At 41.0% G+C, this 21,238-nt stretch overlaps 1 protein-coding gene across 1 annotated transcript in view; it reads left to right on the top strand.

Moving 5' to 3' along the window:
* The window catches only part of Stam2 (signal transducing adaptor molecule 2), a 52,096-nt gene that overhangs the window by 8,025 nt on the left and 22,833 nt on the right, over positions 1 to 21,238 (top strand). The window contains exons 2-7 of the mRNA XM_031370263.1: positions 12,927 to 13,011; positions 13,948 to 14,023; positions 14,132 to 14,230; positions 15,286 to 15,432; positions 17,083 to 17,152; positions 18,009 to 18,195. Of these exons, the coding sequence (XP_031226123.1) occupies positions 12,927 to 13,011; positions 13,948 to 14,023; positions 14,132 to 14,230; positions 15,286 to 15,432; positions 17,083 to 17,152; positions 18,009 to 18,195 (664 nt within the window). The remainder of the gene's footprint in view (positions 1 to 12,926; positions 13,012 to 13,947; positions 14,024 to 14,131; positions 14,231 to 15,285; positions 15,433 to 17,082; positions 17,153 to 18,008; positions 18,196 to 21,238) is intronic.

Below are 21,238 nucleotides of genomic sequence, written 5' to 3'. Positions count from 1 at the left end.
ACAAAAAAAAACAAGTGTGCACTACTACACTCTAGTCAGCATTTCTGTTTAAAGACCGAATTTCACATTGCTATGGTATCTTCAGCTCTCTCAGACATTGTAAATATTGCTTCCATCTTGTAAAGCGCCCTAAACATTTTCTTAGTGGATTTGTAACTGCCAGTGCTTGAAGGGCAAGCACCTGTACCACCCCACAGAAACAGTCTTTAGTGTAGAGACCTTTCAGCTAGCACTGTTAGATTCAGAGGGCCTTCATTCGTAACGCAGTTCTAGTTGGGACTGACTGTTGATGCAGCTCAGGCTGCTTACCCACACTGTTGACACTTAAGAAGGCGTGGACCTGGACTTATGACCCAGCAGATACTGCTTGCTTAATTAGGACAGGCACGTTCTACATTTAATGCACTGCACTACAGCAGAATAAAAGGGCTTGAAGGAAGCAGTGCTGATACTTGTTTCTAATGCTCTGTTTTGCTGTCTCCTTAATTCCGTGTCATTCCTGACACATCATCTAAGTGTGTTTTACCTTAGGCTTGCTTTGAATTCCAGGGTCAAGTGATCTTCCTTTCTTAAATTCCTGAGTGCTGGGACTACAGGTCAGTGCCAGCCTTATGAGCAGCATATAAGGAGGAAGTAGTGGGGTAGGGTGTGTTTTGAGGCACGGGCTTACCATGTTGCTGACCTCAAACTATCTTGTCAAAGCCTCCCATAGCTGAGACTATAGGCAGTTACCACTGTGTTTTGCATATTTAATATGATTTTCACTTATTTTGAGACAGGGTCTTGCAATGTAGCCTAGGCTGGCTTTAGACTTTGGATTCTTCTGGCTAACCCTCCTGGCTTCTGGGATTGTCGATGGGTGCCATTTCAGCTTTCAGTATAATGTTTAAATGAGTTAGTGACATATACTTAAGAAAACTTAAGAAGATAATCCACGAGTTCAGGGTTAGCTCCAGGCCAAAATACAGAAAGATGATATGCCCCCTCCAAAATTGTATTGAATAAGGAGACTATAGAAACAGCAAGGTGGCTTAACTGGAGAAGGTGTTTGCTGGCAAACCTGATGACCTAAGTTACATTCCTGGAACCTACTCGGTGAAAGGAGAGAGCCAACTCCGTCACATTGTCCTCTGACAAGCACAGACCTACTGTGGTACATGCATGCCCCACCCCCAATGAGTATAAGTAAATGTGAAAACTTCTTTTGAAAACCTTCATATGTCCAGAGATGTGTTAGTGTGCCTCTTGTAAAACCTGGAGTATTAGAAATATTAGTAACCTTTGAGGACTTGCAGTGGAGTGGGGGTGGGGTGGGGTAGGAGCGAGTGCATGAATGTGCAGTGTGTGCATGGGTGTGTCCAAGTATGCACGCTGGTGCTCGGGTAGACACAGCAGATGTGCTGCTCTACCACTTAATCCCTTGGGTGGTTTCTACTGGAACTGGCTAGTGGCCACCAGATCCCAGTGATCTCCCTGCCCCTCTGCCCCCAACATTACAGGTGTGCATGTGGCCACACCCTATATCTTGTGTGTATCTATACACAGGTCTTCATCTTTCTTCAGCCCTGACTTTTTTTTCTAAAATTACTATTTGATAAGCTCATAAAAATTGCCTAATAATTAATGAATGCTCATATTTAATATAGGAAATTAAGGTCACTGTGACAGAACACAGGGCATAGTCCTTTCTAAAGTATCCATTTAATTGAGTTCATTAGTATCAGTGTCATGTCAGAAGTTTGTTATGGCCCAGTGTTTTTTGTTATCTTAGCTGTTCAAGAAGCATCTCATTCTTTGATTTATCCTTGACGTTGATTGTAATTTTTGCTTATTTCCTGTGTGTGTGTGTGCTCACACACATGTTTGCGCATGTGTTTGGAAGCCAGAGGTCAGTGTTTAGTAACCTCAACTGTCCTTTGCCACCTTATTTTTGGAAATGGACTCGCCTTTGGACTGTACTCCAATGGACTGTACGTAGAATGCCTTGATCAGGCTATACTGGCTAATGGGGCCTGGCTGTTCTCCCTTCTGCCCCGCCGGCGATGCACTTGGCTCCTCTGTGGATGCTGAGGACTCAGTTACTTACTCAGCAGTTTACTAACTGAACCATCTCCCCTGCCTCGTTTATTTGGTTTCTTGAGATAGTGTCTCAAGGCTGTTCTATGCAGTTGAGGCTAGCCTTGAACTCTTGATGTTCCTGCCTTCTACGAGCTGGATATAGAAATGAGCATGTTTGTTTTCTAAGTTCCTCACGTAAGATTATTACAGAGGGCATTCTGGCAGAATTGGCCAGCTGACAGTGAGTTTTCAGGAATGTGAGATCTGCCTATGGGTTCCCTTTTGTCTTTACCCCTTTGGTAAGTGATTTAAAGTAATAAAAGGCAAATAAATGATTTTGATTTCCACCGATTTTTTCTTTTGTCTGCCAAACTCCTTAGTCTCTGGAAAAAAATGTTGGTGGTCACTGGATGTGGAGGAGGATGGATGCCTTTAATGCCTGGACTTAGGTGGCAGAGGCGGCGGATCTCTTGAATTTAAGGCTAGCCTCTTCTGTAAAGTGAGTTCCAGGTCAGTCAGGGTTGTGTAATGAGTGTTAACCCTTGTCTTTTGTGCACCATGAGGAAGAGGAGAGAGTATACCACTGGGCTGGAGAGATAGCAAAATCTGTTAATACCCAGCACATAGCAGAGTTGCTGATCCATCGGGGCCACCAGGCAGGGACTCTGGAGCCTGCTTTCTTCTGGCAGCCTTGAGTAGGGGCTGACGTAGGGCTCATGAGCACACAAACCTCAAGCACCTGGGCCACGTTACAGTTATAATTTTTACCTGTCAGAACTCGGATTAGGGACTTTCCCAAGTGCTCCATCATTGTCAGCTGACATTGAGTATATCTGTTTTGCCCAGCCAATCAAATTCATTTCTTCTTTCTGTTGTTAGAACAGGCATTGTGTTTTGGGTGACTATCTTAGGGAGGGCCTTGGTCAGCATAGGTAAAATGGAGTCTGACGTCAGAACTGCAGTACTTAAGACACGTTCCTTTTGTCTGCTCCCAACAATAAGAACTAAGGTGATAATGTGACACATGAAAGGAAGAACAGCAGAGCAAGACCAGAAGAGTGTGTGTCACACGAGTGCAGCTGTTGCTCTGTGCCTGCACATGAGTGTGGGAATCACAAGCTGATCACGTGTCCTCCTCAGTTGTTCTCCACCTGGGTTTTTGAGGCAGAGGTTCTTAATGAACAGATAAGGCCATGTATGCTGCCTGGTAGCAAGCCCCAGGGATCTTCCTGCCTCCACTTCCCCAGCACCCAGCATAGTATGTGGGTGCTACATATCTGAATTTAGGCTGTGTGTGTGTGTGTGTGTGTGTGCATGCGAGTGCACGTGAGCACATTGCTTGCGTGACTACCCACTGAGCCATCTGCCCAGTGTCAAGAATACTATAGTGAATGTGATGAGCAAGTGGAGTTAATCATGGTATTTTGCTCGATTCTGTGTTGTAGGATTTGTCCTATCCTGCATTTTTAGGATGTTTATATGTAGAAAAATTGAAAAATAACTTGGGAAGAACCTATTTGGCAATTTTGAACAAAAATTGTCTGCAGAAGTCAGTTTAAGATAAGTGCTTCAGAACCAGGCATGGTGGTGCACATCTGTAACCCTAACACTTTGTGGGTAGAAGCAGGCAGGCCTTCTGCACAGCAAGTCCCTGGACAGTCAGGGTTAAATGTGCCCCCCGTCTCAACCACTGCCTTGCACTTGGAGTACACCACCGCCGTACAGGAATGTTTTGCTGTATAACCCATGCTGGTTGCTTTTCTGTGTCTCAGTTTCTCCATCCATAAAGTAGAGATGCTTTTTGGCTGAGGAGTGAGTGATTTAGCATATACAGAATTCTGGGAAGCTGTCACTGGATCGTTACCATCTGGTCAGAGCTCTGCTATAAGTACCGCTTCATCTTGTGGATGCACAATGCAGCTTTGTTTTTAGTTTTTTTTTTTTTTAAAGATATATTTTAATTGTATGTGTGTATGAGTGCATGCATGTGTGTATATTCCTGGTGGGTATATGCTGTCAGAGGCCAGGAGAGCCGTCAGATCCCCTCTCCCCTAGCAACTGTATTGGTGTGCCACAGTGAGTCAACTGGCATGGGTTCTGGGAAACCAGTGTGCGCCCTCTGAAGAACAGCAAGCTCTTAACCACTATACTATATCTCCAGGCCCTAAATTTAACTATATAAGAACTGTGTGGTTTAGGGCTGGGGATATAAATCAAGTTGGAGGCAGTTCTTTTTTTTTTCCTGGCGTGAACAAAGTTTGATGTACTGAAATGGCATGTCACCATGTGTGATGGTTTGAATAAGAGTGGCCCCCACAGGCTCTGCTTAATTATCAGGGAGTAGCTCTACTTAAGAAAGATTAAAAGGATTTTGAGGTGTGGCCTTGTTAGAGGAAGTCACTGGGAGTAGACTTTGTGGTTTCAAAAGCCCAGCCAGCAGTAGCCAGGTAGTGGTTGCACATACCTTTAATCCCAGCACGGCAGAGGCAGAGGCAGACAGGTCTCTGTGAGTTTGAGGTTAGGGGCTAGCCTGGTTTACAGAGTTGAGTTTCTGGACAACCAATGCTTCATAGTGAAGTCCTGTCTAAAAAACCAGCCAACCAGCCAACCAACAAATAAATAAATAAAGCCCATGCCAGAAGTCCCCTACTCTACCTATGGATCATGATCTCAGTTCTGCTCCAGTACCTGCCTGCATACTACCATGCTTCCTACTATGATGATAATGGACTAACCCACTGAGACTAAGCAAGCCCCCAGTTAAATCTTTCTTTCATAAGCATTTCCTTGGTCAACGTGCCTCTTTTGCAGCAGTAGAACAGTGACCAAGACCACGTTGGTGCCAGTGGCTAGGGTATTACTGTGATAGGCTTGACCATACTGCTTGTTGTGGACTTTGGGACTTTGGAGTAGAAAAGCGGTTGAATGCTGCAAGTGGGGTTTAATGGCCCATACTCATAGAAGCTGGTGCTAGGAGCAATGTAAATTATGACAGCCCAGCCCATTTTCAGAGGGGAAGGATATAAGTTAGTGGCCTAGATACCATCCTTGTGATAGTTTGGCAAAGAAAGGGGCTGCTTTTTGCTCTTGTCTAAAAGATCTGCCAGAGGCTATATTGAAGAGTTTTGGATTAATCATGTTAGCAGAGATTTTAAAGACAGCCTTGTATTGACTTGGCCATGTGGTTGCTCGTAATCACGCTAATGCCGATCTATAATGAAAAGGAGCCAGCTAGACAAACAGAAATGCAAAATGCACAGTTTGAGGAGAAAAGGATTACCAGGAAGTGTGTTGGAGCTGAGTCCTGTGCTCAGGGAGATAATGTTTAAAGAAAAGCCTGGTGCCAGCCGAAATAAAGGGAGTGGGAACTTCAGCGTAAGACCCCCACCCCGCTAAGCCTCCAGCTTGTCTAAAGGAGTTAAAGACAAGCTTAATAAGTGGAGGAAACCATCCACAGCAGAAAGCTGACAAAGATGTAATTGAAAGAGGGCTCCAAGATCCAGCCCCAGCAAGCAGCAGGAGAACATGTCAGTGACCAGGTAACTGGCCTGGAACTCACGCTGTAGTCCTGGCTGGCCTGGGGTTCAGCAATCCAATCAGTGCTTGCCTCAGTGCTGGGATTAAAGGTGTGTACCACCACGCCTGGCTCTGATAGACAGTATTTTAATCATGATGCAATTTTGTTGCTTTCTGTAACTGTCTTTTATCTGTATATATCCCAGTCACTATTTACTGTATAATTGGAGATTGTAAGGTATATTGTGTGTTGGCTGTGGGTATAGGTCCATTTGTAAAATACTTGAGTAGCATGTGTAAAGCTCTGGGTTCAATCCCTAGCAGTGCACAAACTGGGTGTGGTGGTGCAGACCTGTCATCCTTCCACCTGGGAAATGGAGGCAGGAGAAATGAGGTTGAGGGTCATTCTTGGCTTTGTAGCAGGTTTAAGGCCTATTTAGGCTATGAGCTCCCCCTGGCCCCCAAATTCATTAAGGGAGCTATGTGTATTGTAGATGGTTTCCAGTTTTAATAGTTAATACTCACTTAATGAAAGATTTAAACTATGAATTAATTTATAAGCAGTTCTTATCATTTGGTTCATTTGTATTTAATTATAATGATTTAATTTAGCAATACCAGTGCCATAACAATAAGCCTTATGCTACCATGAGCATAAAATTAAGAAGAATTTGCTGGGATTTCAAACTGCGAAACTATTAGCTAACACTGTGTAAGGGTTTTCTTCCCCCTGCAACCCCACTCCATTTGTTTTTTGCTTTTGAGACCGATACTCATTATGTAGCCCTGGATGGCCTGAAGTTACTGTGTAGACTAGGCTGTCCTTGAACTCACAAGCATCTTCCTGTCTCTGCCTGTAGTGTTTTAAATTGTTCAGTTTCTGCTGTCTGTTCCACGGTAAGCTTTAAAGCCTAATACAGTTGAGGTTTTGATTCTTTGCTTGTTTAAAAAATACTATAACTTCCATTCTTATTTCCTAAACCTATATTTGCATTACTAAATCTTCCTTTTAAGTCTGAGGGCTTTGTTTGTTTGCTTGCTTGTTTGCTGTATATGGCTTGCACTTGACCTTAGGGCCTCACATGTGCTAGGCAAATGGCTCTACCACTGAGCTGCATTCCCAGCTCTTGTGAGCTTTCCAGTTGATACACTTTACTTTTTAGTTAAGAGATTGCATTTTTCGTTCCTGACTTCTGCCAAATACATGCTCTACTCTTTTATTATGGTCACCTTTGCTTTTAGTTCTTAGAAATGCATATAATAACTACCGACTTTAGCTGCCTCTGTGGGGTAATCATCGTGGAGGTGGTACTTTTTATATTATGCTAGACATTTTGTTTACTCTTTGTTCTGTGGAGCAGTTATATTAATGGATGATCTTGAAAGTCCTGTTAGCTTGGTCATAATTTTGATTTTGAAATTTATATTCTAAAGGACTGTTTTAAGATGTAGCCTTTTGGGGCTTTCAGCTGAATGTATGAAATGTTCTCTTCACTTTTTGTTAATCTGTGTATGCTGCCATAACAATGCCACAGTCTGGGTGACTTACATAGCAGAAATTATTTTCTCAGATCTGGGGACTAAAAGTCCAAGATCAAAGTGCAGTTGGCTTGGTGTCTGGTGAGCGCTATCCCTGGGCTGCAGTTGGCTTGGTGTCTGGTGAGAGCTATCCCTGGGCTGCAGTTGGCTTGGTGTCTGGTGAGCGCTATCCCTGGGCTGCAGTTGGCTTGGTGTCTGGTGAGCGCTATCCCTGGGCTGCAGTTGGCTTGGTGTCTGCTGAGAGCTATCCCTGGGCTGCAGACAGCTACTTTCTAGCTCTGCAGTGACTATCCAGGAAAGGACACTAACTCTGTAGCATCAGGGCTCCATCCTCATGACTTCCGTTAACTGTGTTAGTGGCCCCATCTCCAGATCCTGCCATTCTAGGCTTAGGGCTTAAACATACCAATTTTGGGAGTGATCGGCTTTCAGTTTTAAAGGCAGGACAACGCCCAGTACAGTAAAACCTTTGCTAGATCTCTACTGTATTTCATGGCCGGTTCATGGACCATCACCTTACCTATACCCAGCTGAGCCTTCCCAGAGGACCTGTGCTCACAAGTCTTTTCTTTTGGTGCCTTGTCTCTTGACTTCTCCACTTGGGCTAGTCTTGGCCTAGCATTTGCATGTAGAAAGTTGGGGGCTATCATGAGGCTTCCTCCACATTCCTCTGCCTTCAAAGACCCCAGAACTGCCCAGCCTGTTCCTCACTTCCCACAGTAGTTGTCTCATACATTCTGTCTTACTTAGAGCTGCTTTTGGAAGAATAGCTTAATTAATGCCAGATACTTCATCCTGCGTGGAAGCCAGAGACTAGTCACAAGTTCTTATTTGCAAGCAGGAGGAGGAGCTTGAGTGATTTCTTGGTGAAGCTCTGGCTTTATGCAGTTCGAGTTCTATTACCGATATAGCCTGTTGTATTAAGAGTTTTATGGGTAGACTTAGATGCTTTTCAAATCCGTGCTGTGAACATATTGGACCATGTAGAAGAGACTTTTTGTTCCTTGTAGGTACTGAAGGAGTGATTCTAAGGATATTGTTAGACTTCTGAACTGTTTCATAGTGTATTTGAGGTTCTCTATATACAGTAATGAAAGCCTTGTGATGAAGTGTTATGACTTACACCCACCAAACTCTGGAAGTTTCACAGTTAGGCCCCAGGCTGGCTCTTTGAGCTCTCTCCCCTCTATGCATTTGACACTGGGTAACTGAGATGCAGTTCTAGTACTGGGCAGAGTGACATGCTATAAAAGAAAGGGTCTTAATTATAGTATTTAAACTTTTCCAGGAATTTAAAATATTCCTAAGTACATAATTTAACTGTTACTTAGTTCACTTGAAAAATGAAGTCCATTTTGGCAGGCCATTATAAAGTCTTCACATTTTATACATTTTTAAGAGAATAATTGTGAGCCCTATATTTATTTATTTATTTATTTATTTATTTATTTATTTATTTATGTTTTTTTCAAGAAAGGGTTTCTCTGTGTAGCCTTGGCTGTCCTGGAACTCACTCTGTAGACCAGGCTGTCTTCGAACCCAGAAATCCATCTGCCTCTGCCTCTGCCTCCCAAGTGCTGGGATTATAGGTGTGTGCCACCACTGACTTACTGAGCCCTATATTTATACAGCATAAACTAGGGTTGATGGAATATTCAAATCAGAATACTTCCATCTTCTGTGGGACTCAAAGAGTATTTTCTTTCTGTATCTTTGTATTATTGGTAGGCTTTTGGGACTATCAGAATAGGCTCTGTACCTGTATATATTACATAGCCAAAACTGAAAAAATAATCATGAAAAGTTGCGTTCTAGCAGAGTAGTTAGACAGTCCAAGATTAGACCTGATAGACTGGGTGCTGGCACGGTGTTTGTGTGTATTGGACATAGGGGTAGTCAAGAGGGTTAGTAATGATGGTGCTAACCTTTCAGATTAGTGGGAAAGGACAGATCCTTGTTTTTGTGGCAGAGTTTCTCTGTGTAGTGCTGGCCTTGAGCTCAGATTCCTTCCTGCCTCTGCCTCCAGATTTCTGGGGTTAAAGGTATGAGCTACTACCATGCCTGGCTTTGAGAAAGGACAGATTTTTTTTTTCTAAAGTTTTTATTTATTTACTTTGTGTGTATGAATATTTTGTTCACTTGCACATACCCAAGCCATGTATATCTGTTGGATCCCTGAAACAGGTTATAGATGGTTGTGGGTATGTCACAGTATGTGCCAGTATGTAGGTGCTAGGAGTTAAACTCTGGTCCTATGCAAGAAGAATAAGTGCCTGTAATCACCTAGCCATCTCTCCAGCCTTCAGGCAGATTTTTAAATGTGTTGCTGATTAATAAGCTTTGTGAAAATATTTTTCTGTTCCAGGCTTATACAATATGCTAAACAAGGGTCAGATATACATATTAATGTACATATACATCTTTAGGTTTACATGTAAGAAAGAAGTGATATACATATAAAAGAGAATATGGGTACATATTTAATTTTCAAGTAGTTCACACTTTATAGCATGATATTATAAAAGGGGAAAGTAGTAGGTTCTGTGGCAGCAGAGATAAGTCACAGGCTGAGGAAGGATAAACACAAAGCCATAATAATAACTGTGCAATCTTCTTTGGAGCAATAAAGCTACACATAGAAGAAGTGCTTAGCAGCCCTCCAGGGCTTTACCTCCTACATGAGTTGGCAAAGGTTGCTGGAGCCACAGATGCCCAGCACCCTGCTGTTGCGTCTTGTTGCCACACGGTATTGCAGTTGAAGCTCCATCTTAAGTGCTTAAGCAGTAAGACCTAGGCTCACCTACGATTTCACCAGGGCCACATTGCAGTGTGTTGCGGCCATTGCATGAGCATCATAGGATATAGAAGTACACCTAGGGCTGGTGAGATGGCTCAGCGGGTAAGAGCACCAACTGCTCTTCCGAAGGTCGTGAGTTCAAATCCCAGCAACCACATGGTGGCTCACAACCACCTGTAATGAGATCTGAAGCCCTTTCTGGTGCGTCTGAAGACAGCTACAGTGTACTTACATATAATAAATAAATCTTTAAAAAAAATTAAAAAAAGTACATCTAGCACACCGTTCGTTCACTCATGAAATGGTAGTGGTACTTACTGAGGGCCTTAGGTACTGTTTGATGTGCTACACACAGCAGTAGTGAAGAGCCTGCCATAATAGTGGGCAGAGAGGGAAGAGGTGGGAGACGAGACAGTAAATAAGAAATAGTCTCTGAAACAGCTGCAGAATGGCCAGTGTATGAAGTCCTACTCGTCTTTTTGAGATATGATTTCACTATGCAGTCTAGGCTGACCTAGACTTCATGATCCTCCTGCCTCAGCCTCCAGAGTGTTGGAGTTACGTGTGTTACCATCCTGAAAAAGTCTTAATCCTCTTAATTGGAATGCTTGGTTTGCATGGGACATGAAAACAAGCAATACCCAGCTGGCATGGAGCTCACTCTGCAGCCCAAGATGGTCTGGGCTTTACCTTCAACTCTAGTCTCTCAAGGGCAGGGATTCCAGGTGTGAGTTAGCATGCCTGGCTTCCAGCCTCTTGTCACTCACTATCTGTTACAGGGACTCCATGCGTGGCATCTGTTGCATTCCTCCATTCACTCCCCACTTTGCCTGCCCACTTTCCTGTAAATATGCACACACATAAGTACTCGTATAAGCTGGGGTCCCAGGATGGGGAAATGCTGTCTGTATTATATCCCTAATGGTGTTTTAGTTTTTGTTTCTGTTTTTGCCTTTTTGTGGGGAGTGGGGGTGAGGGGAGACTGAGGCAGGACACACGCAAAATCACACATTGTGATTTTGAGACCAGCTAGGGCATCATAGTGAGTTTGAGACCAACCTAGACTATGTAAAGAGAACTGCCTCAAAAATGTCTCCCCCCTCCAAAAAAAAAAAAGCCCTCATGTATTAATAACCATGGAAATGAATACTATTATACCTATTTTGAAAAACTTTAAAAGTTAACATTGCCATATTGACTCAGGGGTTTTGTTAACCATATGTCAAAGAGGAATGAAAACATATCAACCTAAGACTCATACATGAATGTTGATAGCAAAAATTCATTATTTTGTTAACCAAAAAAAAAACAAATTCAGTAACATGATAAGGTGAATAAAATGGGTATATCTGTTCAGTAGAAGGTCAACTCAGCTGTGACATGGATAAACTGGAACACATCATACTAAACAGTACGCAAGCCACAGAAACTATCTTAGGATTGTACTTGTGTGAAAAGACAAACTAGGGAACTGTGTAGACAGGAGCGTGACTTGGGAAGAGATGCAAGTATTCTGCTCGTGAGTGCAGATTTCTTCAGGGTTTTTGTTTGTTCTATCTTTAAAGACTTAAAAAACATTTTGTGCGTGTGTGTGCGCGTGTGCACACGTGTGAGCACTTACCTGCTGTGTCTGTGCACTACTTGTGTGCCTGTTGCCCATAGAGGTCAGAAAAGGGCAAAACAGCCGGGAGCTGTCATGTGGGTGCCAGGAATTAAACCTGACCCTTTGAAAGGGAAAGCAGGGCTCATAACTGCTGAGCCATCGCTCTAGCCCCCTCCACAGAGTTCCTTGGAGAAAATGAAATGCTTTAAAATTAGTGGTGATAGTTATGTAAGCCTATAATTAATCTAGCTATACTACTATTCATTGTCAAATGCATGAACTGTATTAGAATGTGAGTTACATTTCTGTAAAGATACTTTAAAACCTTTATGCAAATATGGGAAGACCTTTAGTTCTTAGCTTTCTTTTGACTCAGCATTCTAGGCCCAAACAGAGAAACAGATCAGGCGGCTCACTTACTTTGTATGTGTCATTTTTGTAATCTCCACTGTGTAAGTTTTCCATATTTAAAATTTTACTCATCAGTTTCCCTCCTTGCTGTTGAAAATAACATTTCATTGAACAGTTTAATGCATCAAGACGGGTCAGTTAGTAGAGCCCGACAAGCTGAGTTTAGTCCTTGGGACTCACATGGTAGGAGATAATGACTCCACCTCCACATGTGAGCACTGGCATACATGCTTGCACATGCATGGATGTGCACACACATACTTACACCAGTGATAAATGTAAAATAAAAAGAAAGATAGTACACATTTCTTTGTATGATGATACATTTAAAAAACTTTGTTACAAATTAGGATTGATGGCAGTTGTAATAATTAATTTTAGAAGATATTGTATTGGTGTATCTGAGAACTTTTAGCTTTAGTTCATGTTATCATAGGATATAGTTTAAAACTAAATTTAAGTTGGCCTTGGCAGCTCATTTTTGTAATCTCAGCTCTTGGCAGGATAAGGCTCTTTTAAAAAATTATATAATTTTTTTGCTTAAATTTATTTATTTTATGTGTATAAGCATTTTTATGTGTTATATGTATGTTCATATATCATGTGCATGCTAGGATTGGAGTTACAGACAGTTGTGAACCACCATGTGGGTGCTGGGAATTGAACCCAGGTCCTATGCAAGAGCTGTGAGTGTTCTTATTCACTAGTCCATCTCTCCAGACCAGCAGGGTGAGTCCTTATGTGAGTTCCAGGCCAACTTGTGTTACAGAGTAAGAAATCCTGCCTTGAAAAATCAAACCAAACAAACGAAAAAAACTAAACTTTGAAAATACATAAAAATAAAATCGAAGATAGTAGAAGTGTACTCTTTTCTGAAGTTCATCCTTAGTTCTCTGTCTTTATCTAGAGAAAAAGTAGATTGTTAACTGTTGGCCTTCATCGCTATCTTAATTCTTTTTAAAAGAGTTGTTGTAATTTTATGTATGTTAATACATCTTACAGAAAAAGCTACAAATGAGTACAACACCACAGAAGACTGGAGTCTGATCATGGACATCTGTGACAGGGTTGGGAGCACTCCCAATGGGTAAGGAGACTGCTTGACCTGTGTCATGTGAAAGGGCGCTGACATGCAGATTTTTATGGAGGGATTTCTTTAAATTTGCTGTGTAACTGCTTACTTAACTAGCTGTTTGGTTTAGGAGATAGAGATAGAGAGGTCCAGTAGGGTAGGTTTTGTATTGATCTCGTCATGATAAACAAAGGCAGTGTTCACTGAAAGTGTGATCTGTGCCTGGAGGTGGTGCATGCCTTTAATCCCAGCACTCAAGAGGCAGAGGCAGGTGGATCTCTGAGTCCCAGGACAGCTAGAGCTGTACAAAGAAACCATATCTTGAATCTCCAGCTCCCTACCCCACACCCTCCAAAAAGAAAATCTGATCTGTGTTTAGACAGATAACTAAAGGCCTTGTAGCAGGGGTGCATGCTAACCATGAATAAATACATTGGCTACTGGAGGAATTTCTCTGTGACATAGACTTTTATGAGAGCCTTTCTAAACACAATCGTTGACATAATGAAGAGTGAAAGTAAACAGTGAATGCTTTTGGTAGGGCCCAGCTGTCGGGCTGCTCCGGGAGGGGATGTGTGCTTGTACTGTACCCTGCTTTCAGAGCTCATCACAGGTATCCGTGAGCCTTTTATGATTGTGTTTTGCTAGCTCTTTTCAGGATGAGGCTGATGGAAAGGTCAGTCTGTCTGGAGAAAAAAACATTTGTACAGTGTAGTTCTCTATGTCTACTAGCTTTTTGGTAAAGTGATTTTTCTCTTGATATTATATGAAGTTTTATAACATCTGTGAACGGTAGTATGAAAAACCACACAGACTTACTTAACAAAGATGTTTGCAGAATTTTATTTTTAAAGCTTTTAGTTAGGAAATATATTGTATTTTTAACATTTCAATTGAAACTCTTAAAAATTCTTAACTTTCTCTCTCTCTCTCTTTTTTTTTTTTTTTTAGAGCAAAAGATTGCCTAAAAGCCATAATGAAAAGGGTAAACCATAAGGTCCCTCATGTTGCTCTGCAAGCATTAACCGTGAGTAAATGTCATGTCACCTGACCCTGTTAAAAATGCACTCGATTAGTGGCTTAAGCCAGAAACCACTTTGATGTTTATATATTTGTTTTTTATCTTAATTGCTAGCTTCTTGGAGCTTGTGTGGCAAACTGTGGAAAGATATTTCATTTAGAAGTATGTTCCCGTGATTTTGCAACGGAAGTACGTGCTGTGATAAAAAATAAGGTAAATTCTAAACTGAAAAGAAGTTTAAGTCATTATACAATAAATGTACTGTGCATTAATTTAATTATGTGTAATAAAGTTGCATTACCAATAAAACCACTTTTAAATAAGTTAAAAACTTCTTGACCTTGATAGTTGATAGTTATAGCATCCTGGCTGTTTTCTTCCTGGTGTGTGTGTGTGTGTAATTAATATATATATATATATATATATATATATATATATATATATATATATATATATATAATTGTGTGTATGTATTATTGGTAAGAACTCATCTTGGTCAAGGTCTGGTCACTGCTTGACCATCTTATGTAGACTGCCTTGTTTATTTTTAACAACCACTCTTGAAGCTTGGCTTTGCCAAGGTCATACAGCTAAAAACCTAGCCAATTTGGGTATCTGGCTGTCCGTGACTGAGATTCAGATCTAGGTGTCTGTGAGTCTTGACTCCAGACATTACCATTGTTCTACATTGACTCCCACTAGAGTTGGTGTTTAGAGGTCTTTATATTAGAGCAGAGTGGAGGCTCCTTCTGTTTTCTTTGAAACACAAACTCTGAAGCTGTTCAATACTAATCTCATGATGAGAATAATATTAAGAAAACAGAGCAAATAGCCATTGGTATAAAATATTTCTAGTCATCCGAGCAACAAGTATTCTGGAGGGGTGATTTCTTTATTTTCCATGAGGCAGCTGTACCTGACAGTGTGAGGAAGCTAAGCACCTGTCAGTTCCTGGGCTAGTCTGGAGATGCCTGCCCAGTGTCTGTTTTAGTGAGGATTTTGGTGGTGATCCTCTGTTAATAAATTTAAATTGTTTTCATTTCTTTTGGAGTGTATGTATGTATGTACACATGCACACATACCCATGCCACAGTGCATGTGTGGAGGTTAGAGGACAGCTTGTGGGGAGTCACTTCTCTCTCTTAACTGCATGGTTCTAGGGGTCAAACTCAGGATGTCAAACTTGGTACCATGTACTTTTATTTACTTTAACTCAGGTTTTTTTTGTTTTGTTTTTGTTCTCCTTTCTTTACCACTTCCTTTAAAAGGCTCATCCTAAAGTATGTGAAAAACTAAAATCTCTAATGGTGGAATGGTCAGAAGAGTTCCAGAAGGACCCCCAGTTTAGTCTGATATCTGCAACTATTAAGTCTATGAAAGAAGAAGGAGTCACTTTTCCCTCAGCAGGTTCCCAGGTGAGAGATTTATTCAGACCATGATTGTCCCTTTATTGTCTGAAGGCACTTATTATACAAGAGCCAGCGAGGGATATGGGTTTTATTTATGTGTGCGCGCGTGCTTGTTTGTGTGTGTGTGTATGTATGTGTGTTTGTGTCTGTACATATGTGTGTACGTGTGTGTGTACATGCGTGTGCATATGCACACATGTGTCAAAGCAAGAGAGTGGTGGTCAGAGGACAACTTGTGGAAGTTGGTTCTCTCTTCCTATGTGGGTCCTGAGGATGTAACTCAGGGTATCGGGCTTGACAGTAGGTAAGCACATGCTGAGCAGCCATCTTGCCCTTAGCAAGGCGTGTCTTACCATTTCCCATTTGCATCCCCTGAGAGTCTAATGTAGTGCTTAGGTAGATTCCATTTAGTAGAAACATCTAATTGTTGGGTATTTTTCTTCTAAATGCCAGAAACTTAAAATCGAACCAGATATAAATAATGTATCAAATGCTGCTCTAAAGTCTGGAACCATGTGAAAAGTATAGGATGTTCAAGTCAGCCTTATATTTAAGCAATTAATGATAAGGGGCGGGTGAGATGGTTCATTGGGTAAAGTACTTGCCACACAAATCTGTCCAGGAACCCGTGTAAAAATGGAAGACAAGAACCAGCTCAGAAAGTCTTCTTCTGATCTCTCACATATTGTTAGGTGTCCCCTACTCCCTCTGAAATAAGTTAAAAATTTTTTTAAATTATGATAAATTTGAAAGATGGTCATATATATGAAACAAATTACTAATTGAAATTATCAGTGATAAGGGCTGATGGGTGAAGATTGGATGCTGTCTGTCTTCGTACCAAGAAGCAAAAAGAACCACAGATTGCAGTGGTGAGGACAGAGAAGAAGCAGGTTGAGACTGAATGTGTTACATTAGGTAGAGTGGAATGAAGAGATGGTGGGAAAGGGCTGATGTGAGCAAGTCATGAGGTTGAGAATTGCCTGATAAACGTAAATATGCCAGAGGTAAGAAACCAATGTGCTGTTAGGAGTGTAAGACCAGAGACTCATTTGGAGACATGAGGCTAGCTTTAGTAGGTGGGGAGGAAGGGGGCAACACACTAATTAGTAAGGGAGAGCAGCCTATCTGTCCTTTCTGCTCGCCATTCTCAGAAATGGGTGTTAAAGAGCTGTTGATGGCTCAGAGTCCTGTACACCTGTCCTAGGGCCATCAAACTGAAGAGGATCTTGTGTGAGTCAGAAAGGTGAGCAGCCGAGGACTTGGGGTGTGCCCCAGGAGACGTGCCTTCTTTCTGTCCGAGCTCTGCGCCAGTAGCTTTTGAGTGCCTCTCCTGCATGAAAGATCTTCAACAGTCGAGACTCAAGTTCTGTTCATTCTGTAAAAATTTCAGTACTTTCTTTATGCCAAGTTCTATGTCAGGTACTTAGATTTATGTAAAATATTAATCAGTGCGTGCCTTTCATGTGTTTGTTTTCTTGAAAACTGATGCTTAGTGTTAGTAGTTCAGAACAGCTACTTAAATGATCATGAAGAACTTCACTTTTTAAGTGGAGTTGAGTTACCAGTATTTTTTAATTAGCATCTACATGTAATTATACAGCTTGTGCTTCCTTTGAAAGAATAGTTGTGCTCATTTTACTCATACGCTTACAGACTGTCTCAGCTGCTGCCAAAAACGGGACATCATTGAACAAAAACAAAGAAGATGAGGACATAGCTAAAGGTAAGTGGCCAAGCATCATTTGGTGCTGCTGAAAATAGTCTCACTAGGAGGTTTTATCGAAAGAAAAATTAGAAGAAAAATGACTAGGCTTTTAATTTTTCCTCAAATCTAAAAGCTGTAGGGTCTTAAAAGTCAGGAAAAGCAAAGACATGATATAAGATGAACCCAATTCATTTAATTTTTTAGTAATATATATTTAATGTTCTACCTTTGGGGAGATTACATTTCACCTTTTCATAATGCCAAAGTTATGACTCAAGCACAGAAATATGTTCATGGTGTCCTATATGGAAAGCTACCCATATTATAATGTCACAATCTGCTTGCTATAAAAATAATTGCTGTATATTACAGACTGTGATGATAATAAGGGATGAGCAAAAATGTTATTTTAAAAAATGTCATGTGTCCCTGTCCCCTCATGAATTTAACCATTTAGTATTTGTTTGGACAGGCTTACTGGTGTATGCCTCAAGTCCAACAGTGTGAGAGGTGGAAATGAGATCAGGAGTTAAAGGTTATCTCAGCTACTCAGGGAGCTCAAGGCTACTTGAGACCCTGTCTCAGAAAAAAAGGAAATACACGCTTGACTTATTCTTAAATATAATACTGTTATCTAATATTTTTAAAAAGCTTTTAGATGTTAAAATTAATTCTGAGCCAGGAGGTGGTGGTGCACGCCTTTAATCCCAGCACTTGGGAGGCAGAGGCAGGTGGATTTCTGAGTTCGAGGCCAGCCTGGTTTACAGAGTGAGTTCCAGGAAAGCCAGGGCTATACAGAGAAACTCTGTCTCAAAAAACCAAAACAAAACCAAAATTAATTCTGATATTTTTACATTTTAATTTTTCCAACTAGCTATTGAGTTATCGTTGCAAGATCAGAAGCAGCAGTACACAGAGACAAAGGCTTTATACCCACCTGCAGAGAGTCAGTTAAATAACAAGGCTGCACGGAGAGTCAGAGCTCTATACGACTTTGAAGCTGTTGAGGACAATGAACTCACTTTTAAACATGGTGAAATTATTACTGTTTTGGATGACAGGTATGTTTTATACTTTTTTGTGTGTCTGCGTATAATAGTGTGAAAATATATAGTATCCATCGATGAGGATAAGGAATACTCATGATGATTTTGACTTTTAGTCAAATAATACAAGTATTATTCTCTTATTATTTTCTTGAAGATTAGACTAGGCAGTGAGACCCTTGATCAAAGCAATCAAAAGCCATGCTTGGGTCCCCCACCAATACTACTACACAATTCCCTCACAATTCCTTTATCATTTACAGTTCTAAGAAACAAACTAGATTGATCTGTTTTAAGCCTAATTCTGTTCTTTATTCTTTTTTTGATTTGTTTATTTTTAGAGACAAGGCCTTTCAGGCCTTCTGTCTCAGTGCCCAAATGTTGGGGTTATACAGAATTGAGATTTCTGCATGAACTTTATTTATACTTCTAGAAGAAGTGGATATGGTCTGTCCAGTTGCTCAGTGGATCAGAACTCTTGTCTTTAAGTCTGAGGACCTGAGTTTCAGTCCTGGGGACCCACATGCTGGCCGGAGAGCACTGTCTCTTGCAAGTTGTCCTTTGCCCTCTACACACATACACAAATAGATAAATGAATGTAATACTTTTTTAAAGTTGATGCAACTTTGCAATAGTGAGACCAGACAGCTTGTTGCTGTGAACAAAGATGGTGCATGCACCTGCTTACCTATACTAGTGAAGTAAAGGTAAGTAGTTTTAATTTATTAGGTAAGTTTATTTATTTGTGTACACACATGCATGTATGAATATGTGTATGCCCACACAACTACTGTGTGATGTGGAAGTCAGAAGACAACTTGCAAGAGTCAGCTTTGACCCATGTAGGTTCTGGAGGTCAGACTCAAACCATTAAGCTTCACGTTAACCAGCTGAGCCACCTTGTTGGCCCCAGTCTAACCTATTTTTAAGTGGCTACGTACATATGGTTTTGCTTTGCTGCTGTATTTATAGAGAAAATGTTATATAATAGAGTATTTATAATAAAAAATGAATGAGGACAGAGTTCTGGTTTTGTAAAATTTAAGTAGGAGAGTTAAAATGACCATGTAGACAGCGACATGGAAGACAGTGCTTGGTGATAGCATGAGAGAGGCTTTCTTGGGCCAGTTCACATTTGCCATAGACATGTGGATGGGAGGCTTGCTCGGGCTGCTTCATTTCAGATGAATCTTGATGGAGTGGTTCTTGTTCGTGTTTTTCACTGCTAACGACTGAACCCAGGCCTTGTACATTCAGGGTAGTGCTTTGACTCTGAATGATGTCCCCAACCGCTTGGGTTGACTGTGGAAAAAAAAAATTGTTAGAAACTGAAAGGAAGAAACTGCACTGAGCAGAAAGGTTGATTAAAAGGTGAGAAAGAAGCTTTCAGGAAATGACTGGGACAGTATCTGTGTAGTGTGTGAGGTCACTGCTTCTTTGCCTGTGGCAGCCATAGATTTCTTATGGCATTATCTTACCCATCACGGGCATTGCTTTCGTTTGGCCGCTGTCGTTCCAGGAGTTGTCAGGGAGTTCTGCTTAGAGCTCACAGCTGAAGAGAACGGCTCAAGTTTTCCTTGGTTCTGAGACTTAAACGTATTTATTCATGGGGAGGGTGCACGTGTGCTGTGTCATTCGTGTGATGGTTGGAGGATAACTTTCAGTTCTTTCCTTCCACCCCTGGGTCCCAGAGGTCAAACTCAGGTCATCAGGCTTGGGAAGTGGTTTTAACTGAATTGTATTGCCAGCCCAAGACTTAAAACTAGATGGGAGAAACTTAATCTCCTTTTTTAAATCTTAGAATAGAAAAGGTAGGTCTTTGTTTGTTTTACTTTTTTAGTTTTCATAAGGAATGCAGGAAAATGCCATTTTGATTCTCCCAGCCTAATTTCCTTTTCATCTTGACAAGACAGCTGCACTCTCAGGAGTCACCTGTCTCATCTGTGTTCCTCTGCTGCAGCCAAGCACCCGTGTGACAGACACAGTGAGGAGGCTGTGTTTTCATGGATAGTCCTTGCTTGTGTAGAAATCAGCATACAGAATATCTCCGGCTACTGATACGTCATTTTCTGATCTTAAGAATTTAGGTGATGGATAGCTCTTTCATATCTTTGTGGAACTCAGTAAATGAAATACCTCAGTGTCACAGAGATAGTTTTATCATTAATCCTAGGATTCTTCCTTAGTGGACAGCTGAGTGTTAAGAGTTTGAACCTAGCATGGAGAAGCTTTGCAAAACAAAAAAGCAAAAAAAAATAAAAAAATAAAAAAAAATAAAAAAAATAAAAAAAGCCAGGCAGTGGTGGTGCACGCCTTTAATCCCAGTGCTTGGGAGGCGGAGGCAGTTGAATTTCTGAGTTCGAGGCCAGCCTGGGCTACAGAGTGAGTTCCAGGACAGCCAGGGCTACACAGAGAAACCCTGTTTCAAAAAAAACAAACAAAAAAAGAAAGAAAGGAAGGAAAGAGCAAGTGAACTTTGAATATACTTCCTAGTCCTACCAAAAAGAAAAAGAAAAAGAACACCAAAAGCATCCTTAAGAATCAGTTTGTCACGTGAAATTTCTAGGAAGTAGGTAAGAAGGGGTCTTCTCAGGTAGCTATGACTGTCCATTTGGAAAGTCCAAGAGAATCAATCATATCGGTAAGCAGCTAAGTTGAAGTTAGGGCTATTAGATATAAAATTAATGCACAAAAATCAGTGGTATGTTTAGAAGATGTCATTCACAATAGTAACAGAAACTCCCCTCAGGGGGACTGAGGACGTAGAGAACCTGGGTCAACATGGCAGCTTACAGATCAACCATCTGTAACTCAGTCTCAGGGGATACAATGCCTCTTCTGACCTTGACACCTGCATGCATGTGGTGCAGATATACACACTTAAGCACATATACTTCCATGTAAAATAAAATAAAGTGATCTAGTAATGAATAAACTGCAAAGGTACACAAGGCCTTTATGGAGAATCTGTGAAATTCTTGGAAAGTTAATATTATAAAGATTTAGGTTTTCTTATATCACATAAATTAACTGCATTTCCAATTAAACTCCTTTGAAA

Source organism: Mastomys coucha, unplaced genomic scaffold, assembly GCF_008632895.1.
Source record: "Mastomys coucha isolate ucsf_1 unplaced genomic scaffold, UCSF_Mcou_1 pScaffold15, whole genome shotgun sequence".
Classification (NCBI taxonomy): Eukaryota; Metazoa; Chordata; class Mammalia; order Rodentia; family Muridae; genus Mastomys; species Mastomys coucha.
This window is presented reverse-complemented; position numbering and strand designations above follow the sequence as displayed.